The sequence below is a fragment of the Acinonyx jubatus genome, chromosome C2, assembly GCF_027475565.1.
Source record: "Acinonyx jubatus isolate Ajub_Pintada_27869175 chromosome C2, VMU_Ajub_asm_v1.0, whole genome shotgun sequence".
Classification (NCBI taxonomy): Eukaryota; Metazoa; Chordata; class Mammalia; order Carnivora; family Felidae; genus Acinonyx; species Acinonyx jubatus.
Window position 1 is genome coordinate 76,084,722 of NC_069384.1, and position 15,853 is coordinate 76,100,574.

At 37.1% G+C, this 15,853-nt stretch overlaps 1 protein-coding gene across 1 annotated transcript; it reads left to right on the plus strand.

The window, feature by feature from the left end:
- The first annotated feature begins 254 nt into the window (after positions 1-254).
- On the plus strand, positions 255-11,467 carry GMNC (geminin coiled-coil domain containing). Its single transcript, XM_053220391.1, has 5 exons — positions 255-391; positions 2,124-2,298; positions 4,458-4,546; positions 5,926-6,042; positions 7,666-11,467. The coding sequence occupies exons 1-5, from the start codon at positions 389-391 to the stop codon at positions 8,284-8,286; spliced, it is 1,005 nt and encodes a 334-aa protein (XP_053076366.1). The 5' UTR covers positions 255-388; the 3' UTR covers positions 8,287-11,467.
- The last annotated feature ends 4,386 nt before the right edge of the window (positions 11,468-15,853 follow it).

The window sequence follows — 15,853 nt, forward strand, 5'->3', positions numbered from 1 at the left end:
GGCAGCGCGGTCCCGCCACCGCCGACTCTCGGCCGACCGCAGACGGCGAGCGGGCCGCCGGCAGGCACCGCGCGGGTTTCGGGTTTCGAAGCCGCGCAGCGCACCCGGGCGCTCGGCGGCAGGTTGCGGCAGGTCTCGGGTCCCCGCGCGGCGGTCGCCTTGAGTGCCAGAGACTTTGGCTTGACGTCTCCTCACCTACGTCACCAGTTTGACAGCCTCGCACCAAATCAGAGGGCGGCGCTCGCCGGGAGTCCCCGGCGTCACCGGGAGCTCCCGCAGATTAGAACTCGCCTCTCCTAGCTCCTCCCCTCAGTCCCATTTAAAGCTCCTACAGGCTTTACCGAAAAATTGAGGGCTCAGTTTCTGCAGCGCCTTCTTCCACTGCAAGATGGTAAGTGAGGACCTGGGGTTTAGGTAATACGCTGGGGAAACCTGGGGGCTCTGAGAGCTAGTAGGCTTTGCATTTAGAATTTCTTCCACCTTGGACGCAAGATTTCTCTGCTACCTGCCCATTAAAAGGGGTGTTCTCTGCTGCCCCATCTACTTCTCCCCTATCTTCTTCCCTCTCTCTGCTCCCTCAGTCTCTCATTCCCCATCTGTCTCATCCTTTTACCTTCTTGTGTTATTTCTACTCTCTGTACTTTCTCCCAACTTTCTTCCCCAACCCCCCCCCACCTGCACTCACTTTTCATTCTACTTCTTCCTCTAGATTATGCACATATTTGCAGACATTCGGATTTGAGCTAGTCCAAGGTATTTGAGGTTTGTTTTCTTCTCAGGTGTCAATTGCATAATAGTTCAGCTCTGATTCCAATAATAACCTCAGGGAAAGAGCCTACAAACATGCTTTTAGAATAAAAGAAAATAGTGCTTGATAAACTTTTGGCTGAATTTCTTTGGTCTGCACTGCCCAAGCTGGATTTGCCCAAAAGATTGGACTTTTTCAAAACTTAACTTACTGAGGATATTAACAAATTGTGACTTAATTAGCTTAATTCTCTCTCTCTCTCTCTCTCTCTCTCTCTCCTTTTCCTTCTTCTTATTTGTTTTCTCGCTGTTTATGTTATGCCCAAAAAGTCCTCAAGTCAACAAAAGACTTGTAGTGGTCAAAAAGAGTTTGTCCGAAGCTGGACTCTGCTGAAATGAATGGCTTTTACCTGATTAAACATTGACAAATAATTAAGAATGAGCTGTTGTACAAATTAACCCAGGAAGGCTGCATACCTGCCCCTGCTTGGACATTTGGAAAGACTGTGTGTTTGAAGTTTGAGGAGTCGGGGGCAGGAGGGTGTTCGCTGGCTCAGAACACAGTGGAGAATACATGCCAGGCAGTTAGTAGTGGCAAGATAACTTTGGAAGGGCACGGAGACCTAGTGCTGGAGAGTTCTAGAGCCTGCTGCCTCTGCTGACTAACGAATTTCAGCTTTAATGATATGTTTACTTGGAGTGACTATAGGTACCGGTGCTTGGAGTTAGGAGCAAAATGTATGTAGTTATCTCTGGAATGTATCTATATGTCTATACATCCATCTCAAACAGTTTAGACCACTATAGGATCCAGCAGCATTTAAAGCCAGGGAAAGGAGGAAGGAAGGGATGGAGCAGGTGTGTAATTCAGAAACTAAGAAGCAAAGATAAGGAGGTTTCCTTATATGTCATGTTCAGTCCTTTTCAGCCTTAGCATTCTGGGCTCTTTGTCTTAACGTTGTTAGAAATATAATTAAGGTATTGCTAGAAAGAGCCAAATAGTCCGTGTATCTTTCAATCATTAAGTAGAATTCCTTTTACTTAGATCCTGGATAGCCTGTTAGATGACTGAGTCATGGCAACAGAAAATACTCTTGGATATTTACAAATTTGGTCCATCCAATACTAGCCTGTTCTTTGCTGAGAGAGCCTAAGGAAACTACTGGGTAAACCCAAGGAGCTGATTCCCTGTTAGTAATTATATTTTGACCACTTGAATTAATCTGGGATCTATGCTTAACACCTGTACTGTTTTTGATTCATTGCATGTAATTTGTGCCTCTTTCTCCCACCCTTATCCCCCTCCAAATCCCAATCATTCCATCTCCTGGGACCCTCCCCACCCCCACCCTGATCCCTCATACTGAATTTCACAGAACACTGTTCTGCCTTGCCAAGACCAGTACTTTGTAGGAGGCCAGAGCTATAATTGCCCGTATTCCACTACAACGTCAGAATCTAGTGTTGACGTTTCCACGGAGACTTGGGTCTCTTTCTGGGCTGCTGGTCTCCTGGACAACAGAGAGCCCCAACAAGCACCACAGGCGCAGGGTAAGTTCTGCTCTTCTGCTTTCCCTGTAGGTCTGAAGCCCATTTCCAGCACCCATAGTTGCAAAGCATCATGGGCTAGAACTCTGTAGAAGAAGAAATGGTATGGGAAGTTGAGGAAAGCACAAAGACTCCTGCATTTTACACCCTAAATGACCTGATTTTCTGTACTGTCATATATTGAAAATGAGATTCTTCCCCTTGCCCACTGGACAAGATATATTTCTCCCCACACTTTATAGTTTTTGGAGATTTCCAACCCACTGAGGGAATTTGGTTTTGGGTCAAAGATTTATAAACAATATTAGTGAGATGCTTTTGTAGTCAAGATACCAGTTGGAGCATTTCTTTTGGAATTCAGGAAAGTTTCCCTGGGTATAAGAGAGAGATGAGAAAAAATACTAATATACCCTTTTATTTCATAAGGAAGTCCTATGAACATTGTCTTTTTTTTTTTTTTTTGCATCCATACCATGTTTATTTTTAAAAAGCTTATTTAGAAAGGAAAGCCAAATCAGAACAACAGTTATCTTTCAAAATGATTTATCTCGGTACCCTTTCCTCTTTCTCTAAAATGAATAGCTATTATTTTTCTTTCTTTCTTTTTTTTTTTTTTACAAAGCTCTTGACCAAATTTATTTATTTTTTGGTTTGTTTTTCTTTTTAACTGGGTCATGGTTTTGTTTCTTGTTTGTTTTTTTTTCAAATTTTTACTTAAATTCTATTTAGTTAACATATAGTGTAATATTGTTTTCAAGAGTAGGATTTAGTGATTCATCACTTACATATAACACCCAGTGCTCCCAGCAAGTGCCCTCCTATTCAGGAGGCCCATCACCCATTTAGCCCATCCCCCACCCACCTCTCTCCATCAACCTTCAGTTTGTTCTCTATCTGTTCTCTTAGAGTTGAATAGTATCTTGTAAGTGGAGGGAAAAATGATTCCTTTTTGCTCAAAGAAGACTTCAATTTTGGAGGTAAAGATAACATTGATGGAAAATCATGTATTAATTTTCACTGGGGGCTGAGTAAATAGTTCTTATAAATATTAAAGGAATTTCTATATTAGCAATCTGGTTTCTAGAAAAACTTGTAGACACTTCACCATTAAATATATGTACTCCTGCTTCTGTCATATTATTTTTTTTTTGAATTTCAGAAAAAAAAACAAACAAAACCCCCCCAACATAATGAAACACACTTATATTTCAGGAAGGGAGTTGTTCAGTGTTGTCTTTCTACCACAAGCAACAGAGAAGACAGAATGCCCAAGAATATAAAACCAAACTGTATACAATTTTATTCCTGTCTCCTTACTCATCATTTTACTTTAGTTGAAAATATTTCAGGAATATTTCAGTTTCTGTAGAGATGAGCAAGAGTCAAAACTGTACTAGATGAGGAAAATAAAACAAAAGTAAACCTATAGCATGCATAAGCATAGTTTTTACTGGTAGGTATAGTTTGCTATCAAATATGAAAAAAAAACTTTACAAAAGCATAAGAAACATATGAATGATGATATTTGAAATACATGAATTCAGGGTACAGTTTTGAGATTTCCATCAAGGTCTTCAGAGAAGCAAGATCCAAATTATTTTCAAGTAGAAAGTGATACCACATATAATTCCGAATATGTACTCTCCATCAGCTTTAATGGATAAGCAAACAGGCCAAGATTTTCATGGTTGGGGAAAAATGACACCATCAAAAGTAGGAGTTGATTTTAGAGGCAAACACTATGTTATCAAACGCTAAACCTTAGAAAATAAGATCGAAACTTGGAAAACATAGTGGAATTGCAATGTTATGCCTAGCAGGGGAAGGATCAATAAATATTTGAGTGAATTCATAATGCAGATGGGATGGTTTTTATAAGCTTAGCCAGCAGGAGTTTATATATTAGGAAGAAATGTAACCTCTTAGCTCTTCAAAATTCATCCCTTTAGCCATTTTGGCACATAGTCTATAAATATGTGTCTTTCATAGCATGTTTATCCCTTCTGGAAGCTTTAAATGTTTTGTTTCCTATAAGGAGGCAATAGCTATTTTTAGAAAGGTAATTGGATCCATTAAACTGTCTGAAATCCCTCCATGAGCTCTGCATTACACAAAAACCCCAAGTGTGTTTTCTCAGTTATCCATTTGGTATTTTCACACAGAATCATCCAGTGACTCCAATTTCCCTGTTCCTAACTCATGTTCGTGGGAAGAGGCTCAGCTTTCCTCTCAGCTCTACAGAAACAAGCAGGTATGTATAACCAGGCAGACATGTTCCATGCAAATGCAGTCCATTCATTTTTTTTTTTTACTTTTATTTTATTCTTAAACTTATTTGAGTATAGTTGACTCTCAATGTTACATTAGTTTCAGGTGTACAACATAGTGATTTGACTTCTCTATACGTTATGCTGTGTTCACCACAAGGGTGACTACCATCTGTCACCATACAGATATACTGCTGTCACACTACTACAATATCATTAACTGTATTCCCTATGTTGTGCCGTTTATCCCCATGACTAATGCATGCCATAACTAGAAACCTTTATCTGCCTCTACTCTTCACCCATGTTGCCCCTCCCCCATCCCCTTCTCTCTGACAGAGAATACAGTTTATGCTCTGTATTTATAGGATTCTGCCTTCTATTTGCTTATTCATTTTGCTTTTTAGATTCCACATATGAGTGAATTAATATGGTATTTGTCTTTCTCAGTCTGACTCATTTCACTTAGCATGTAGTTTGTTCTTAACATCACCCCTTAATGTTACTTTGCTTCTTTTCCCTTGTTAAATTCATATGTTGACTTGCAATTTAGAACCACAGTGGGTAAATGTCCACAGAGGTGGACAGGAAGATAGGTGATCAATGTCACAGGGAAGAAAACAAAAACAACAAATTCAACAACAACAATCAAAACCCTCTAGGGGGCCCTATAGTCAGGACCTGACTGCATACATTTTAGTCCTATGACCTCTTGAATCCTCTTTTTCCATACCTATGGAATTGAAATATTTATATTGCCTTCCTCAGATGGCTGCTTGAAAGACCAAATGGTATATTGAGTGTGATAGTATTTTTAAAGCACACACATAGCTCATCACTTGGAGAGGGATGATGATTACAAAGTTTTTGCAAAGATTGCTTCATTTATCACGTTTTATTTGTTGTTGTTCCTGAGAGAATAATTTGATCTAGTGGATATACAAACAGACCAATCTGAGGATGAAGGAAGCCAGCCCCCCTTGTTTTTCTTCTTTTCTTAATGTGCAAGGAAGGAGTCCAGCGAAACCTTTCTAAATCCTTTTTTCTATATTTAAACAGTTGCACGCAGCTCATTTTCCTACATACCTTCCCGATTCCCTTGTGGTTGCAATCTTAAAAGTCATATAATCTCTTCAAACACTTTGCAATGAATAAGAAGTTCAGAGCACAAAACTGAACAATCAGGTGGTAGGTGGGTGTAGATTGAATTTAGGCGTTAGAGGACAAGGGCTCCCGGAGGTTGAGTTTGTAAAACAAATAGAATAATGATCAAGTTTAAGCAGGTTAAGGATCAGTGGCATTATTATAAGGTTACAAAGTCAATATAGTAGAGCAGCCTTCACCATTGTATGCTTTTTTGCAGCTCCAAGATACTCTGGTGCAGAAGGAAGAAGAACTTGCTAGGTTACACGAAGAGAATAATCACCTTAGACAATACCTGAATTCTGCTTTGGTTAAATGTCTTGAGGAAAAGGCCAAGGTATGTAACTATCCCTTTTATAAAAACACAGCAGTGATTTGAGAATGGAGGTAATTTGGGTAAAACTGCTTAATTAATTGTAGAAGGTGTACTGAACAGCATGGCTTCAAAGGCATTTCTAGGTTAGATGGAGTTTTCTGAAAGGAAATATAGCACTTTCACAAGAATTTTTATGTATCATTTCTTAGAAGTATCTAGACTGCAGATGTTAGCCACGTATTACAGCAAAAGTTGCTTAAGAATCAAGCCAGTCAAGGGAATTGCTAAGACAACAGAGGTTAATCAAAAGACAGAGAGCTAAATGGATGGAACACTGCAGTGGGAATCAGATCCGAAAGACACTCAGTTCTTCTTATCATCAGATTGACTTTCAGTAAATTGCTCTCTCACTTAGCCTCAGTTATGTTCATCTGGATATACATGGCCTAAAAGATCGTTGAAAATCTCCTCAGCTCTAAACTGTTATGAATATGGCTGGAGCCCAGATTTCTTGAGTGGCAGTTATAGATCACCAATTATGTTATCTTTTAATGAATCATTTTTCTTATACTCTTAAATGAGTTAGACTATTTCTAACTCAAGGACTTATAGCTTGTCCATAGTCTCTTCCTGTTCTTCTTCCTTTCTCTGGGTTTTATATTTCTGTTCTCTTTTTGTCATTTTGTTACAATTATTGCTTCTGTCATCAATCTTTTCCTTGCTTCTAGACAAGCTACGTTATTTGATATTATTTAATTTAAATTAATTATGCTTCTTGCCATTTTTACTGAACATAAACGTTCAGAGAAGAAAAGATACCATATCTGACTCCTTTACAATCCAGTTAGCTTTGTTAAAAAAGGGAGCACATCTCACAGTTATTAGCTTGGGCTCCTTAGTCCAGCCACCATTTTGTAAAACAAAGGACATTTATTAAATTAGTAAATGATATAGCTTAGGCAGGTTTTTTTCTCTCTGTTTCCCAATTGTCCAAGATGTAGAATAATACATATCACACGAAAGTGTTATGAAAGTTAATGGAACAAGAAGAAGCAGTGTTAGTTACTGTTTTCAATCAGTTGCTTTGTCTAGAATCGCATGGCTTCAATTTAATCTAGGCCGCATGATCCTTAGCAAGTCACTAATATGTCTGTGCCTCAGTTTCCTCACTAAGGAAGATTTTAACAGTACCCATATAAAATGACATTATGCATGTAGCCAGTGTTCAATACATGGTAGTTGCTATTATTGTCATTATTATAATAATTACTTTTCCTGAATTGAAAATTTAAAGACATTATTTTTTCTTTCAATTTTTAAATGATTAGTAAAAAACATGAATTGTAGTTTACAGGTAGTAACTTGTCATTATAGATTTTAAGTTGGAAACAGAAGTTAATTCAATCACTTGTGTGTGTGTGTATGTGTGTGTGTGAGAGAGAGAGAGAGAGAGAGAGAGAGACAGAGACAGAGAGAGACAGAGACAGAGACAAAGACAGAGACAGAGAGAATAGAATTTTAATCACGTTTTCTAAGGAGTTAAAGTGACTAGTTAATATTTGAAGGAGTTTTAATTAGACAACAGTAAAGAAAATGATCTTGGTTGACTATCTGACTGTATATTTTCAAATGCTACTTTCCTAGAAATTACTGTCATCAGATGAGTTTTCCAAAGCATGTGGAAAATTCAGAAAGGGAAAGAGGAAACCCAAAGAGCAAAGATATTTTCCTCCTGAGATCCCCCATCACAAAAATGCCAAGAGAAACCTCTCCGGTGAATTTGCTAACTGTGAAGAACAACCTGGGCCCCCTGTGGATCCCTGGGTTCTTCAAACACTTGGATTAAAAGACCTCAATACCATTGACGACACTTTATCAGCTAACTACAGTGCCCTCTCCTCTCATCCCAGAAGAATTGCCAGCACATTTCCCCAGTTTCCGGATGATGCAGTCAATTATGAAAATATCCCCAGGGAGGATCTGCCAATTGACTATGGAGGTGACCAAACAACCCCCTCACATAGCACTGCCAGGCACGGGGAAGATTTTCACTTACTTTCTCAACTTTCAAATGTGCCAGGAGGGCTGCAAACTCCTCCTTACTATACTTCTGATGTGTCTCCCAATAAGACAGAGATGGCCTTTTCCACATCCCTGAGCCCTCACTGTAATGTGAAAACTCATTCCTTCCACCAGGGACAAGCCTTTGTTTGTCGAGATGAGGAGGGAGGCTGGAAGTTCACTTGGGTCCCTAAGCAGTCTTAGTGACCCCTGCTCTAACACAAAAGACTGCCATCAACTCTGTTTACGAAGACCTCTCTTGCACTTGAACCTGACTATTTGGAATACGGAAGCTATTGCCCAGACTGTCTCCTGCCACTTTAAATGTCAATCTCAATTATCCACTTAAATCTGCAAAGAACAGCTTCCAAGAATCCATGATGAAACATGCCTACTCTTTTTTCACCTAAATTTGACTTGTTTACATAGCAACACCTGCTGTTGACTTCCTCCCTTTGCCCTGTACTTGAAAAGGTATTTTCCAATTGCCTGAATACTTCTTTGAGGCCTGCATATGTTCTTTCAATTATAACAAGTCTAACAGCTTTTCTCCCTTCATCAAGCAGTTTAAATGTTCATAGCCTCCACCCTCTCACTTTCGTCCCTCTCCTGCTCCTCTTTATTTCTGAAAACTGCCTCTAGAGTGAATGCTATCATTTCTCCAAGTGCCTGTTACTGAGTGTTCAGTTAGCTGGGGTAGGGTAGAAAGAAGTGTCTTCGCCCATCATCATTCCCGAAGACATAATGTAGATGTGAGCAGTGTTATATGTAGTACAGTTCAGTAAGTTGAGTGTCCTGTGCTAGAGTTGATAAAGAGGCTCTTCAAAGAGCTATAACTCTACTGAATAGGAAATACCACTGATAAATTAAAAGATTTAAGAGAATTAAAATTACTTAAAAATGTGCCACGGTACATCAGCTTCTAGAGGCACCTGGCATTGCCTCTTTAACCAACCATCCTAATTGCCTAGATGCTGTCAAACTTCTATTCCTGGAAGTATTTTCATTCATCATTTTTTCACTCATTGGTCCATTCAAAATGATTGTAGGATACCTACCATGTACCAGGCACTGTGCTATGTGTGGTGATAGAATGTGAGCAAGTTAGACCTTGTGGCCACCCTCATGAGACTTACAGCCACTTTTCTGCTGTGACCTTGAGAAACTTACTTCCCAAGTGTGATGATTCAGTTTTCCTGGCTGCATAATACAGAAGCTGGATGAGATAATCACTAACATTCTATAAATCGAGGCTGGGTCCATCAGTTTTACACCAATATGGCCATCCTAACTCACTATTCTGTTCAATTTTGATAGACACTATACATATATTGGGTGAGCTTTACATATAATTTTTTAAAATGTGAATCATTTGTAGTTCATACAAGAAACCATTGCTCTGATCACAGTATTCCTTTTCTGGTATGAGCCCATTTTGCAGGTTAATTCAGTCTCTGTGAGAGTAACTTGCTCTAACAAATAGAAACATTATTTTTTTAAATAAGTGTGCATAAATTTAATGTAAATTTTGATGTCAAAGATTTCTCTCTTTCTGAATAAAAAAAAATAAATTCTTAGTGCTAATGCTAGTTCTCCTCAAGCTCTCTATCCTTCCCAGAATAATTTACAATCAGAGATGCGCACCTATGTTTTTTGGAGAAAACTACAGTTACTGATAAAATTCACCACCTTGAACCTCTTTCCTGTTTTTCTGTTTTCCACCTCTCGTGCGTGAGAACATGAGTGTGCCCTTTGGAATTCTTTGTAACTGAGACATGACTTTTGTTGTTGTTTGGTTTTTGGTGTGTTTTTGTGGTTGTGAGCAAGTAATCTATTTTATTAAGTTTTGTTACCACATTGTATTCTTTATAATCCATGAAGGAGAATCTAAGATACTAACTGATGTTATTCTCCAGAGTATTTTCATGACTTAGGAAGAGATAGAACACATTCTATTTTCTAAACACAAAACAAAATAAAACAAAACAAAAACAAAGAAGTGCCTTACATTGCAGTATCGGTGCCCCTGGTGGGTAAAATTTATCTTTTTAAAATAACAAATTTAATAATTAAAATTAAAGAATTAAAATTGATTATAGTTTGATACACTAGGAATCAAGAAAGCAACATAACTATTTTAAAAGTCTAAGTGATCAAGCTGTAAAACAAAATTGATCAGTCAACAAGTATTCATTTTGCACTTTTGTGTGCCGTATCATGGTCATGTACCATGAGTAAACACCCAGGCTTAAAAGGATGCGTTTGAACGGTAAAACAGAGCCTCATAAAATGTAATAGTTTAAAATGAAACTTGGTCCTTGCCTGGTTTAAAGATATTACAGCACTCTTGTGATAAATTATGGTAACTTTCTCTGGCTTATTCCATGGATGAAAGAAAGTTACCACATCTTGTGACCATACCTACAGACATTTGATATTTAATTGCATTATGTATAAACAAATATTTTGTTGATGTTTGAGAAACTGGAAATTTCTCTCACCTAAGTATATGTTCTAACTTTTAAAGTTTTACCATAGTACTTCAGTAAACCACAGTTAAAATTTTATTAATGTAAAGTGAGAAATAAAAATTAAATACTTTTGTGATTGTGATAAATATCTTTATATTGTGTAGAACATTTTCTAGTAATGGATTTTCTTCTCCTGGGTTTTAACCATAATCCTATTTATTGATTTGTACCTCTTTTATATGATGTATATGGCCAGACCAATCTCCAGCATTTAGGGTTTAACCGTTCTTTTCCTTATCCAGGATACATTAATGAGGCTTTCAGATGTTAAGTGGCCTTGAGTCAAGTGCTTTGTAGGCACAGCAACATAACCTCCCATAAATACTAGCTAGCATCCAGCATCAATTTTAAAATTTTGATGACATTTCCTACGTTCTCTGATCATCTGAAAATAAATCCTACCTAAATCTCACTAATATCTGGAAAATAAGGGCATTTGGAAAGCTTCAGTTATGCAGGTGACATATAATGAATGAGATTAATTTAAAAGACTGCAGTGATGATAACTATAATCTTGAAAAAATGGCAAAAAAACTGTGAATCAATGTAAAAAAGTTGCTGTATTTTCTCTATTGCAAAAAAACAAATATTTTTCAATGTGACAGATGAATTCAATAACCAGCCTACATCACAGGTTCAAAGGAAAAAATATAGAATTTAGACATCTGGTGATGATTTTTTGTAAGTTTACGTCTTGTCTATAAAGTCAGAATACACAATTTTACATGTGTTTCAGTTAACCAAAAGATTCGTGTGGGCAAATATTAGATGCATCATTTTTTCTTTATTTTTCACAAAACCAAATAAAATTGGTTTACAACCTACACATGCACAGTGTAAGTATATTTCTTAACATATTTGTTGTATTTTTATCTATATTTTTTGTTACGTGAACATCATCAGACATCCAGTTATAATTCTTATGTTGGATAGTCTATAAATGTAAAATATAATTTAACAATTAATATTTTAAATGACTTTGATTTGTTTGTGATTGAAAATATTTCTAATTATATGTGAGTCAATTTTGTAATGAATTCATGTCTAATAAATAAATAAATGGCAAAAGCTTAATCCTACTTTTGTCCCTTATTTTAAAAAGTGCTTCAATGAATTGAGCAATAGACTAAGAAAAAGTTTTCAGGTCTCATTTCTGCAATAAATATTATGGTATAGAAAGGATATGTATATTTATTTTCAAAAAGTGTTAAGATTAATAATTAAGGTACTTATTCAATACATAATAGCCTGTGTCCAGCTCTATAGAAGATAAAGGATTGAAATATGTGCTCCAAGTAACTTGCCTATAAATGAGAGAAACATAAATATGCTTATTCAAACAAGCGAATAATTAGCTCTCATAATTGAAAAGTTTGTGTTTCAGCAATAGCTGGATCTAGGTGCCCAAGGAATATTGTCAGGAATGTGGTTTGGAATCTAAAAGAGGACTGATGACTAGGAATGGATTCTATAAGGGTATTGAGACAGTACCTTGCCACACAAAAGCATGACCGAAACCAGGATGGGATAGGCAATGTAAATTTAAAAAGCAGCCAGCTATATCCCATAATTTGTTCTCTAGTTTTGCGACATTCTCCTTGTTCTTCACATTGTAATTCCCCAAAATAAATAAAGCTTCAGTTCGATGTTCTAGTTACAGAGTCTACATTTGAAAACCATGGCCAGATTTTCCCTAAGTGAACTAGATAGGGCCTATATCCCTAAGGGGAAGATTAATATCAAGAGAAAACGGTTTGAGACTTGCATAGCAGGGCAAGAACCCATTGCTACGGGGAGATTCTATTACCAGTCATGGATAAACTGGATTTTATTTAGTTTACTTACAGGGATATTTGATTTATTTTTCATTGGAGAAAACTATACCTAAAGCTCACTCACTTTTGTTTTTAATGTATTAATTTAAATTCAAGTTGGTTAACATACAGTGTAGTCTTAGCTTCAGAAGTAGAACCCAGTGATTCATTACTTACGTGTAACATCCAGTGCTCATTGTAACAAGTGCCCTCCTTAATGCCCATCACCCACTTAGCCCATCTCCCACCCACCTCCCTCCAGAAACCCTCAGTTTCTTGTCTGTAAGAGTCTCTTATGGTTTCCCTCCCTCTCTGTTTTTATCTCATTTTTCCTTCCCTTCCCCTATGTTCATCTGTTGTGTTTCTTAAATTCCACATGAGAATGAAATCATGACATTTGTCTTTCTTTGACTGACTTATTTCACTTAGCATAATACTCTAGTTCCATCCACATTGTTACAAATGGCAAGATTTCATTCTTTTTGATTGCCAAGTAATATTCCATTATATATATATACACACACACACAATGGAATAAATATGTGTGTATATATGTATGTATATACACATACAACATCTTCTTTATGTATTCATTGGTCGATAGACATTTGAGTTCTTTCTATTCCTTGGCTATTGTTGATAGTGCTGCTATAAACACTGGGGTGCATATGCCCCTTCAAATCATCAATTTTGTATCCTTTGGATAAATACCTAGTATTTACTTTACTAGTAGAAGTAGTATAACTTCTGGTTGTAGGGTAGCTCTACTTTTAGTTTTTTGAGGAACCTCCATACTGTTTTCTAGAGTGGCTGTATCAGTTTACATTCCTACCAACAGTGCAAAAGTGTTCCCCTTTCTCTGCATCCTCGTCAACATCTGTCGTTTTCTGAGTAGTTAATGTTAGCCATTCTGACAGGTGTAAGGTTGTATCTAATCGTGGTTTTGATTTGTATTTGATGATGAGTGATGTTGAGAATCTTTCATGTGCCTGTTAGCCATCTGGATGTCTTCTTTGGAAAAGTAACTATTCATGACTTCTACCCATTTCTTCACTGGATTACTTGTTTTTTGGGTGTTGAGTTTGATAAGTTCTTTATAGATTTTGGATACTAACCCTTTATCTGATATGTCGTTTGCAAATATCTTCTCCCATTCCATCAGTTACTTTTTAGTTTTGTTGATTGTTTCCTTTGCTATGCAGAAGTTTTTTTGTTTGTTTGTTTGTTTGTTTAATGTGTGTGAGGTCCCAATAGTTCATTTTTGCTTTTATTTCCCTTGCCTCTGGACACATGTCTAGTAAGAAGTTGCTGTGGCTGAGGAAGTTGCTGCCTGTTTTCTCTAATAGGATTTTTATGGTTTCCTGTCTCACATTTAGGTCTTTCATCCATTTTGAAATTGTTTTTGTGTATGGTTCATTCTTATGTGTGTCACTGTCTAGTTTTTCCAGCACCGTTTGCTGAAAAGACTGTCTTTTTTTCTGTTGGATTCTCTTTCCTGCGTTGTTGAAGATTAGTTGGCCATACATTTGTGGGTCCGTTTTTGGGTTCTCTATGGTGTTCCATTGATCTATGTATCTGTTTTTGTGCCAGTACCATTCTGCCTTGATGATTACAGCTTTGTAATATAGCTTGAAGTCTGGAATTGTGATGTCTCCAGCTTTGTTTTCTTTTTCAGGATTGCTTTGGCTATTTTGGGTCTTTTCTGGTTCCATACAAATTTTAGTTTGTTCTAGCTCAGTGAAGAATGCTGGTGTTATTTTAATAGGGATTGCCTTGAATGTGTAGATTGCTTTGGGTAGTATCAACATTTTAACAATATTTATTATTCCAATCCATGAGCATGGAATATTTTTTCCATTTCTTTGTGTCTTCTTCAATTTCTTTCATAAGCCTTCTATAGTTTTTAGCATACAGAACTTTCCCCTCCTTAGTTAGGTTTATTTCTTGGTATCTTAAGGTTTTTGGTGCAATTGTAAATGGGATCGCTTCTTTGGTTTCTCTGTGTTGCTTCATTATTGGTGTATAGAAATGCAACCAATTTCTGTACATTGGTTTTATATCCTGAGACTTTGCTGAATTCATATATCAGTTCTAGCAATTTTTTGTGGAGTCTTTTTGGGTTTTCTATGTCAAATATCATGTCATCTGTGAAGAGTGAAAGTTTGACTTCTTTGCCAATTTGTATGCATTTTATTTCTTTTTGTTGCCTTATTGCTGAGGCTAGGACTTCCAGTACTATGTTGAACAACAGTGGTGAAAGTGGACACCCCTGTCACGTTCCTGACCTTAGGGGGAAACCACTCAGTTTTTCCTCACTGAGGATGATACTAGATGTGGGCTTTTCATATATGACTTTAATGATGTTGAGGTATGTTCCTTCTGCCTCTGCTTTCTTAAGGGTTTTTACCAAGAAAAGATGCTGAATTTTGCCATATTCTTTGTCTGCAACTATTGAAAGGATCACATGGTTCTTATCCTTTCTTATATTAATGTGGTGTATTATAAACCTCACTCACTTTAAATGAGCCTTGAATGTCATCAGGACAGGTTATTGGAAACATCTTATCAGAAAGAGGTAGGTATCTTGATTCCCATTTTACAAATGAGAAAACTGAGTCTAAGTTTTTGGATAGATCACATTACAATAAGTAGATGAGTAGATGAGATGTACTCATACAATGAGTAGATGCCAAAATAAACCCTGGCACTGACTTTACTGTTTCTACTATATCACACAATGAAGATGTTTGGGACCAGTCGATGGGCTTGCAGTACAAAGTATTGTATATCTCAGAGCTAGAGGCCTGGAAGCATGGAGAGGCTGTGACATCTTTGCTTACATTCATTACCTGGGTCCAGGTCTCTTAATCCTATTACTGCTAAAAGAGATTGTTCACAAAAGACCTAATTCATCCACTATCATTTCAAAAGAGAGAAGGGAATAAATTGAAAAAGGACTGCAGAAATTTAGATAAAAAGAGTAGGATGGAGGGGCTCATGAGTGGCTCAGTCTATTGAGTTCCAACTCTTGATTTTGGCTCAGGTCATGACCTCAGGTTAGTGAGATAGAGTCCCATGTTGGGCTTAAGGTTCTCTCTCCATGTGACCCTCTACCCACCCCCCCCCCCACTTGTGCTATCTCTCTCTCTTTCTCAAAAAAAAAAAAAGAGTAGGATAGAAAAGGTAGCCTACTCATGGTAAAAAGTATGAATATGCTTCTTAAATGAAAAAAAGTTGGATAAATGAAAAGAAATAAATATCTGTTCCAATTGTTCCTGCTAATATAAAGGCTTAATGTAACACTTCATAAACAATGCTCATGCAGTTGCTCTCTTCTCTCTTTGTATGGGAAATGGATTTTATACTTGTTTGAGTAATGGCCTTTCTCCCTTTCCTGATAATCCTTTTAAGTATAATTCTCAGGGA

Excerpts from the sequence above, each read along its gene's own strand:
- GMNC (XM_053220391.1), top strand. Across the intron at positions 4,547-5,925 it reads AGCTCTACAGAAACAAGCAG|CTCCAAGATACTCTGGTGCA; the intron begins GTATGTATAACC and ends GCTTTTTTGCAG. Across the intron at positions 6,043-7,665 it reads GTCTTGAGGAAAAGGCCAAG|AAATTACTGTCATCAGATGA; the intron begins GTATGTAACTAT and ends CTACTTTCCTAG.